This window comes from Nicotiana tabacum, chromosome 10 (assembly GCF_000715075.1).
Source record: "Nicotiana tabacum cultivar K326 chromosome 10, ASM71507v2, whole genome shotgun sequence".
Classification (NCBI taxonomy): domain Eukaryota; kingdom Viridiplantae; phylum Streptophyta; class Magnoliopsida; order Solanales; family Solanaceae; genus Nicotiana; species Nicotiana tabacum.
Genome location: NC_134089.1, coordinates 160,510,712 through 160,521,271, shown reverse-complemented (window position 1 = coordinate 160,521,271; position 10,560 = coordinate 160,510,712). Strand labels below are relative to the sequence as shown.

The 10,560-nt window shown below is 33.5% G+C and overlaps 1 protein-coding gene across 2 annotated transcripts; it reads left to right on the top strand.

Moving 5' to 3' along the window:
• The first annotated feature begins 829 nt into the window (after nt 1-829).
• On the top strand, nt 830-7,177 carry LOC107769473 (2,3-bisphosphoglycerate-independent phosphoglycerate mutase). 2 transcript variants are annotated; one of them, NM_001325031.1, is given in 11 exon segments: nt 1,069-1,253; nt 1,905-2,032; nt 2,668-2,818; nt 3,278-3,481; nt 4,632-4,999; nt 5,002-5,008; nt 5,010-5,056; nt 5,314-5,506; nt 5,605-5,700; nt 5,838-5,993; nt 6,650-7,177. In NM_001325031.1, coding segments are annotated over 11 exon segments (1,677 nt in total). In that variant the 5' UTR covers nt 1,069-1,091; the 3' UTR covers nt 6,815-7,177.
• The last annotated feature ends 3,383 nt before the right edge of the window (nt 7,178-10,560 follow it).

Genomic DNA, 10,560 nt, shown 5'->3' with positions numbered 1-10,560 from the left:
TGTACTTAATAACAAATTGTTTTAGTTTATTCTTTTTTCGTTTGAATTCAATTATAGTTTAGTTCTAACTTCTAATACATAATAGTTAATTATTATTTTTTTCAAATTTATGCCTTAAAATTAAAAGCTTCAAATTGAAACTTATCACTCCACAAATAGAAAAATACAAATCCTTATGCCACAAATTTCTTCATCAATCACTTTGACTCCGACTTAGCAATGGAAACTACGAGTTTAAGACTCTTCTTTAGTTTAATTTACTATTAACAGACCCTTAATCTTGATTTCTTTAAAGTTTGAATGCCTTTTGATCATGACTCCTTTTTTATTAAAAATAAACTAGAAATTTTAAAGTGCCAAACATGCTTAATCAAACATATTTTCTTTCCATAACACCCACTTTGCGAAGATCTCTCTTTGTTTGGTGCTTTCTTTCTTTAGAACTTTTTGTTTATACTTGGATGATAAGTCATTATAATCATTAAGTTTTTAAAGAGTTGCACACCGAATTTTATTGCTAGTGATTAGCATATAGTGGTGCCCCGCCGTGCTCAAATCCTGGGTCCGCCTCTGACCACCGAATCCTAGGTCCACCTCTGCTTATGATACAAACAATAAGACAAATTATTACCTCTGTAATAACATGTAATAACATTTTAATAATGTAATTTTTTTTACATTACTCGTGGATATTAGCTAATCTCAAATAAAAATAAAAAAATATTTTCTTTCAAGATTCTCACGTGGAAAACCTAACTAATCTCACTTTTCTCGAGTTTTCCTTTTCTTTTTCTTGTGAAAATTTCTACAATATTCTTTTTTATTATTTGTTCAACAAGTGTAGGCTTCCGATTTTTCAGCTCAGCAATCCAATAAAAACCCCCTATCACTCGTTCATTAGTTTCTCCACTACAACGCTTTTTGCTCTCTCTTCTCCTCTACTATATCGCCTCATCTGTATTAAGGTAGTTCCTCTTTTACATAAATCTATGTTTATATCTTTTATGTTCTTAGATTTGACCCTACAGATCTGATTGATGTTCTAATTTTCTTGTTTTTTTTTGGGTGAAGAAAATTTTAAGATCTGAGATATGGGAAGTTCAGGAGATGCATGGAAATTGAAAGACCACCCTAAACTTCCAAAGGGAAAGACAGTAGCTGTGATTGTTTTGGATGGTTGGGGTGAGGCTAAACCTAATGAGTTTAATGCTATCCATGTTGCTGAAACTCCTGTTATGGACTCCCTCAAAAATGTAAGATTTTTTTTGGGATCTTTACACAAATAGCCAGCCATATTCAGTGTTTGCTTTTTTTTTTAGCCGTATACATAGATTATACATTAATGATACACAATTATACATATATAATACATAAATTATGCATATATTATACTTTCACCGGCTATTTTTAGTTTAAGCTGTTGGGTGTGCGGCTATTTGGATCAATTTTTTTTAATAACTTCTTTGGTTAAAGATTGTAACTTTATGGATTTATGATTTGTTTTTCTTATCTGGGTCTTTGCTAAAAATCTTTTATAGGGTGCTGCTGGAAAAGCTCATGTAAATGCTTTTTTTAGTTTCTTTGGTTAAAGATTGTTGCTTTATGGATTTATGATTTGTTTTCTTTATCTGGGTTTTTTGCTAAAAAAATATTTTATAGGGGCTCCTGAATAATGGAGATTGAATGAGGCCCATGCAACTGCTTTTTTATTTTTTTGGTTAAAGATTGTTGCTTTATGGATTCATGATTTGTTTTATTCATCTGGGTGTTTGCTAAATTTTGTTTCATACATTCTCTGAAAAATGGAGACTGATTAAGTATCCTGGAACTGTTTTTTTCTTTGTTGTTTTATGAATTTATGATTTGTTTTATTTATCTGGGTGTTTGATAAAATCTTTTTATAGGGTGCTCCTGAAAAATGGAGATTGATTAAGGCACATGGTAATGCTGTAGGACTGCCTACAGAGGATGATATGGGCAACAGTGAGGTTGGTCACAATGCTCTTGGTGCTGGAAGGATCTTTGCTCAAGGGTGAGCTCTTTGCTTCTCTTGTTAACCCATATACATATGAAAGACAATTCCTTTACATGTTATTCTTTTGTTGTCTTTTGAAAACATGTTTTTGCTGGATTATTCAGACTTCTTGTGTTATACTTTTTGTTTTTTGTTGGGGATTCTTATCTGTTAAATTCAGTTTGAGATTGGTTGTTTGTAGTTAATGTTATATGATTCATGCAACAAAGTTGTGATGTCCTTACTTTCAACCAATATGTTAGGGAAAAAAAAATCGTTACTTTAGAACTGAGTGGAGTTTAGTCCCAAACACTCAGTCTTAACTAATCAAACAAAAGAGAAAGAAAATAAACAGAAATGGGAAGCAAAGAAAGAGCTTTCGCCAATCTGTGGATTAATTGTTTTCTCTCCTTTATTGGCTTCGCCGTTGCTGTACCTCCGTACACGGCTCCACATTGCAGTACAAGCAGTTTTGTTTTTGAGCCTATTTCTAGCACCATTCGTGATTAAGGACTTGGTCATACTTGCCAGAGCCAGATTCCATATGATTTTATGCAATCACTGGGTTAGGGTAGCTATTCTTACGTTGGTATTTTTTCTTTTAAAAAATTTAGGTAGTTGCTTATTATTGTCTCTGATGTATTTCTTTGTAGTGCAAAGCTTGTTGATCTGGCCCTTGCCTCTGGTAAAATATATGAGGGAGAAGGTTTCAAGTACGTTAAAGAATGTTTTGAAAAAGGAACTTTGCACCTCATTGGACTCTTGAGTGATGGAGGTGTTCACTCCAGGCTTGATCAAGTGCAGGTAGGCCTATTATTTTTTTAAACAATACAGTGATGATTGATTTACGCTTTCCAGATACCTATTGGTTTCCACTCACTTCAAAGTCAGTATCAAGTACTCCCTCCATTCCACTCTATGTGAACCTTTTCGGAGTACGAGGGTCAAACAGACTAAATTTTGGTGTGAATTCGAGCATAGAATTCTCAATTTTTTTGAAATAATATGTTACCTTCTCAATTTTTTTTAAATAATATGTATAGAAACTATACAAACAGTACTATATCACAATAATTCATAATTAAATATTTAAAAGTATTTTCAAATGACGTGGTCAAACAAAATGTTGTTTGACTCCCCAAATAGCAATAGTGTCACATAAAGTGGAATAAAGGGAGTACTATTTTTCCTAAAGTCGGTATATTGATTGAATTTTCTAGTGCCAAAAGAGGTTGCTACATGTAATCTTGATTTTGGTTGCAGTTGTTGCTGAAAGGTGCTGCTAAGCATGGTGCCAAAAGAATTCGTGTCCATGCCCTCACTGATGGGCGTGATGTTCTAGATGGTTCTAGTGTGGGTTTCATGGAGACTCTTGAGAATTCTCTTGCACAATTACGTGAAAAAGGTATTGATGCCCAGGTTGCATCAGGCGGAGGTCGTATGTATGTTACCATGGATCGATATGAGGTAAATTTTTGGCTTTTAATATTGGTCGAAGCTTCTGATGTCCTGCGTAAAGCTAGAAGCACCCTTCATTTCAATAATCTGTTAAAGAGACTTTTAGTTAACATTGGCTTGATAGAATTTCATTTAATTTTATTACTTCAGCTTGTCTAGGTATATGATTGATGTTGAATAATATAATCAGATAAAATTTATTGTTGTTGCTCAGTGCTACTGCTTCCTTAACTGTCTTCTGTCTTAATTTGTTTGTTCAAGAAGCAAATCCGTTTCATTGCTCTCCAGTCTTAGTTTTAACTGTATATTGTTGTACCAACTCTTTTTGACATCAACATTTAATGTCTGTAGCTGTCTCATAAATAGAATGGGATGGGACCTAACTCAACTCCAAAAGCTAGTTCACGAGGTGAAGACTTTGTTCAAGACCATATAAAGAAACTAGAACCCATTCCTTCAACTAATGTGAGATATTCAAACACCTGTACGCCCAGAACTAAACAACTACAGCATGGCTAACATAACATAGAGGCTCAACATTGGATAACCAAACAATAGGGATATATCTGGCTATACCATGTAATGAATGAAGAGATGAAGAGATTTTGATAATTCTGAGCTTGAATATTCCCTCGAGCTATAGGGCTCAAAAAGTGTAGAGGAATGTGCTAAGCTAGGATAGAATCAGAATTTGCATCATAGAATCCTCTAGTATACTAACAATCTCACTCCCTAATTGGTCCTAACTGATATATACAATATTCTCCTCAATTACAGTTTATTTACCTTATAGTATTCCTAACAGACACCAATAACACATCACTGCTTATCAAAAAAGGGAAAAAAAACAGAGTTTGAAAATACAATACTTTTCGGGTACTACCATACTACCTTGACATTGACGTGTTCTGTTGTTTGTGATATAAACAGTTCTTCTGAACCTTCAAGATTACTTTTTCCTTCGGTTGCTTTTTTCTGCTGTTCTGAGCAGGCTGATTTGATCAAGTTGACCTGATGATTCAGGCTTGTAATGTCTTCTATTATCTTTCCTTCACAACTGTCATTAGTTGTCATACCAATTTCTATGCTTTAAACAAACTTTCTGGGATTTCATTCTTCGTGTCCTATTGTTACTTATCATTTATTCGTTTAATGCCAGAATGACTGGGATGTCGTTAAAAGAGGTTGGGATGCTCAAGTTCTTGGTGAGGCTCCACACAAGTTCAAGGATCCCGTTGAAGCAGTTAAAAAGTTGAGGCAGGAACCCAACGCCAATGACCAGTACTTAGCCCCTTTTGTTATTGTTGACGATAATGGAAAGCCCGTTGGGCCTATTTTAGACGGTGATGCTGTTGTGACTTTCAACTTCAGAGCAGATCGTATGGTCATGCTTGCAAAGGCCCTTGAATACGAGAACTTTGATAAATTTGATCGTGTACGAGTCCCTAAAATCCGTTATGCTGGTATGCTCCAATATGATGGTGAGTTGCAGCTTCCAAGCCACTACCTCGTTTCTCCTCCAGAAATTGACAGGACATCTGGGGAGTATCTAGTGCGCAATGGTGTTCGGACTTTTGCTTGCAGGTAAGTTGATGTGATATCTATTATTTGTTCAAAATGTCTGATTTTCGTGTAGGCTGCTGCTATTTTTATTAACATAAACCTGGAAGTAAAACAACCTTTATTGTTCGAAAAAAGGAATTAGAGATACAATTAAGAGTTTATTCGATAGATTGATATGCCATTTACATAATAAAATATTCCACATGAAGAAACATCTATACAAGAGTTTATAATTATTTTTGAGCTAGTATTAACAACTCTTACTCTTGTTTAAACAGTGAGACTGTTAAATTTGGTCATGTCACCTTCTTTTGGAATGGAAACCGCTCCGGGTATTTTAACGAGAAATTGGAAGAGTACGTGGAAATTCCAAGTGACAGTGGAATTACATTTAACGTTAAGCCAAAAATGAAGGCGCTGGAGATTGCTGAAAGGACTAGAGATGCCATCCTTAGCGGGAAATTTGACCAGGTAATATATGGAGTTGCTTTGTCAGTGTTTATGTTTTCAAAGAAGACTTTCCTTTTTTAAAATAGCAAGCTTACCGTGGTTTCCAAATTATTTATTAGGTACGTGTGAACCTACCTAACGGTGATATGGTTGGACATACTGGTGATATAAAAGCAACTATTGAAGCTTGCAAGTCTGCTGATGAGGCTGTCAAGGTAATGATGCTTCTTTGGATTCAATTGTTCCGAGTGTCATAAGATTTTTTTCTCACCTTTTTTGTGATATCTTTAATGTTTTGCGATGATAGCTGTCATTGTGCATCACTCATGGTTGTGACTTATCTTTCTTGCAGATGATCCTTGAAGCTATTGAACAAGTTGGTGGAATATATCTAGTTACTGCCGACCATGGAAATGCTGAAGATATGGTTAAGAGAAATAAGAAGGGGGAGCCAGCTCTTGACAAGAATGGGAATATTCAGATACTCACTTCTCACACTTGCGAACCTGTAAGTAATTCATTTATTTTTATTTATTTTGCAATGAAAACCTAACTTTTGTATCTGTTGTTTCTTTTTTCGCGTGGCGATCTGAGATATAGAAAACTGGAACAGCATGCATTATTCTAATACTTCCAGCAGTTCCTTACCCTAACATCAGATCCAGCTGTTTTAGAAGAATATTATTACGGAAAAAGGAGACATTTTAGTACAGAGAGGCAGAGACGGAGCCAGAATTTCAACTTTATGAGTTCTGGAATTTAGAACGATGACCTCGAGTGCTAATAACTGGGTTCTGAATTTAATATTTCTACATATTTAATGAATATTTTGACTCAAATGTATTGTTTGAGCAAAATCTACTTGGTTTGGCTGAACTCGTTGCCGGGCTTCTAGCTCTGCCCCAGTAGGGAGGAGGGTAAGGGGGACCTCCTGATTAGTAAATCTCAGGATTGTGTTCATTTATGAGGACAACGTCAAATACTAATCTTTGTCATCTTTCCAGAGATTTTGTAATATGAAAATCTATTGAAGCATATACTAAGAGTTATTGAAAACACTGGTTAGAAATTCGAAAGAAAGGTTTAACTTACCAATTGCATGTGTGCTCTCCTATTGTTGGTTTGGTTCGTGGAATCGATAATTCTTTTTTTCCTCCCTTATAGGTTCCTATTGCAATTGGTGGTCCTGGACTGGCACCCGGTGTGAGATTCCGCCAAGATCTCCCTACCGGTGGGCTTGCTAACGTCGCTGCAACCTTTATGAATCTGCATGGCTACGAGGCACCAAGCGATTACGAGCCAAGCTTGATTGAGGTTGTTGACAACTAGATATCTCAGAGAATTTAGGAGGGTTGAAATTTTGGCGCAAGTTGGAAAGTGATAATGACTACATTCTATACTCTTTCCAGTTTATTTGAATAAGACATTTTTTTGAGCTTATATTAACAGAAGTTGACATTCTACCACATGGCCTTTGTTAAGCTATGATGGAAGAATGCAGTATACTGTTCATGTTAAACCCTGTAATCTTTCAAGGCATCTCAAAGTGTCATATCATGAGATTAAGTTTTCGTTTGGTGGCTAAAAATTCTTAATCCTTTACTATATGTAGCAAGAAATGCATAATCTGTTTCTTCTTTTTACCCTGTATTTTTCCGTATGTTGTTGATATAAATTCGATAAATTTCTGTATCTTGGTCCTGTAACAATTAAGTCCAGTTCCTCTGGTAATATTCCTTATATTCTCAACAAGTTTATCCTTTAGAATTAGTCAACGAAAATATTTAGGGATAGAACTTAATTTTCACAAACTACTCACTTTTATTAAAAACAACAACAATTTGCAAGTGAGGTATGTGAAGGGTAGTGTATATGCATACCTTATTCCTACCTTAAGAAGGTAGATAGACTGTTTTGGGTAGACTCTCGACTCAAAGGAAAAATAGAAAAAGAAATTGTAGCAACAAACAATAATATTAACACTCCAATAAGAAAACTGAAACAAAAGAAAAATAAAAAGTAGTAGAAAACCACTTTCTATAAAAATACAACACTAACACTAATACTACTGTCCTTAGACCCGTCAACGCCAACCTCTCGTGCCTCATTATTGGAGCATTGCTGCCTCTCCTCTTTGTAAAAATAGCACGGGCTAGCCAGTTTACGGACTGGTCATTAAAAAATAGCTAGCGTTTGTAAAATAGCCACTAGTTTGCTACAATACGGAAAGTTCCATCATAATATACTGGAGATTGATGCACCTGTGTATGAACTTCCAGCATATTATGCTGGAACTCCAACACACGGAAAGTTCCAGCATAATATACTGGAGACTGGAGTACCTATGTATGAGCTTCCAGAATATTATACTGGAACTCCAGTGTATTATACTAGAACTCCAATACATTATGCTGGAATATTTTTCGGATTTTGAATAGTGTTTTCGTTCAGATTTATTTTTACATGAAAAGTGGCTAAATTTCGAATACTTTTGAAACTATGACTATTTTTCAATTACCACTTGTAAATATGACTTTTTGAATTTCACTCCTCATCTTTACATGCCCAAACCATCTAAGTCCGCTTCTTGCATCTTATCCTTTACAGAAGCCGCACTCACATTGTCCCGAATTCCTAATCTTATATATTCTGATATGCCTGTAAAATTTAATTTCCTTCTTTCTATTTACAGGTAGGTTGTTGTTGTTGTACTCGAAAACGTTAATGAAAAAAGAAGAAGGTAACGTATCAAACTTTGTAATGATTTGTGTGGTATCTTCCTGAAAGTACGATAACTCTATTTGTATTTGCGTTATTCCCAGTGTGGGTACTTTTGATTGTGATTCTAATGATTTGACATCATATATTTAATACTTATAATCTTCACAATCTCGTTTTTTTTTATTATATTAATTTAATTTCTTCTGTGCAACACTTCACTAAAGAGAGTAGTAGATGTTGATAACGCCAGTAAGATGTTATTTTATCATGTTTATCCCTAACCGTAATTCTATGTTCAAGTAAATGTATTCTTCGTGTTAAAAGTTCTTAGGAAATATCAAAGCACTTTAGCATAAAATCACACATTTCAGCACCCAAATTTGGACAAAAAAGCCTAAAATATGATTATTTTTTTAGGTAGGACTGCTAGCTGTTTCATATTAAGCATGTTGTTGGCATATGGATTAGCAAGATTCATGTGGGAACGAATTGGGTAACGCATATGTATTTAGGCTGTTGGATATAGAAAAATCAGATGTTGAAACAGAAATCCAAGACGCAAAAAGTCAAAGGTAAAAGACTGATCGATAACATCAATCAAGCACCAATACAAATAATACTATTCTTTTATATGATAATTCTACACCGTATCCTATTTTTTCTTAGTAATGTTTCAAGTTTATTTTTCATATTGTTGGTGCATGACATCATGAAACGACGACAAACGATATAATCTATCCAAACGTTGTATTCATCAAACAATACAATACAATATGATATATTATGAAATGATATGTAACAACAATCCAAAGTTGTAACTGATAAAGTTGTTGTCATGTGACCAAGAGGTTACGGGTTTGAGCCGTGAAAATAGCCTCTTACAGAAATGCTGGGTAAAGCTGCACATAATAGACCCTTGTGGTCCAACCCTTCCACGGACCCACACATAGTGGGAGCTTATGAACCGGGCTGACCTTTTTTTCTTGGAGTTGAGTTTCTATCGCAAACAACCTCTCTACCTTCATAAGATATAAGTAAAACTCTTCCTGACTTACTTATGGGATTACACTAGGTATATTATTATTTTCGTTGTAATAAGATCTGCGAAGACATGTTCTTTTTGTTAGAATAGATGATAGCATATAACTCTTCTTTAAATTTGAATTCATCAATTAAGGAAAATTAGCTAGAGTTTAATTTTTATGCACGTAAACAATCAAATCATTTAAAAGTTAATTGCAAATAACTCTATTGATAATTTAAAATAAGGCAAAATATCTTAAAATTCCCCTAAACTTAACACGAATTATTAGTTACAATCTTATACTATTTGTGGTCTTAATTACTACCCTCAACTTGGTTTTTTGAGAGCCATTACCTCCTGGACTCTGATATGGTAAAGAGTGTGGGTGCACTCGTCTACCACGTGAATTTTTCCTGTATATTTGGCATTTCTTTGAAAAATAAAATATATTTTTACCCTTTTAAGTATGTTACTTCTTTAGATATTTTTTTCCGAATACAATGTATAATAAAACTGTGATAGAACTACATTATTTAGGCTAAATTTTTTTATTTAGCTAAAAAAAATAAAGTTTTAATTAATCTTTTTTTTGAATTTGACCTGAAAATAAAGATTTATACAATTGAAAAAAATTGTCAAGGCATCTAAAAATTTATAAAAATACATAGTTTAAAATTAGTTATTTTGGCTATAGTTTTTATATATCTCTAAATTATGGTGCTCTAATTTTTTTTTTATACAAATTTTACTTGAAAAAGTAAAAATACACAGTTGAAATAAATAGTGATTGCATCAAAAGAAGAAATTAAAAGAGTGTGAGTACACTCTTTTTATAGTTGAAGAAATTATACACAGTTGAAGAAATTGTACACTCTTTTTATTTCTTCTTTTGATGTAATGATTATTTATTTCAACTGTGTATTTTTATTTTTTCAGGTAAAATATGTAAAAAAAATATTTTTAGAGCACCATAATTTAGAGCTATATAAAAAATTATAGCCAAAATAATTACTTTCAAACTATGTTTTTTATAACTTTTTAGATGCCTTGACAATTTTTTTCAATTGTATAATATTTATTTTCAGGTCAAATTAAAAAAAAATAACTAAAACTTTATTATTTTATCCAAATAAAAAAATTTAGCCTAAATAATGTAGTTTTATCCAAGTTTTATTATACATTGTATTAAAAAAATTATCTAAAGAAGTAACATACTTAAAAAGGTAAAAATATATTTTATTTTTCAAAAAAATGCCACATATATAGGAAAAATTCACGTGGCAGGCGACTGCACCCACACTCTTTGCCACATCAGTGTCCAGGGGGTAAT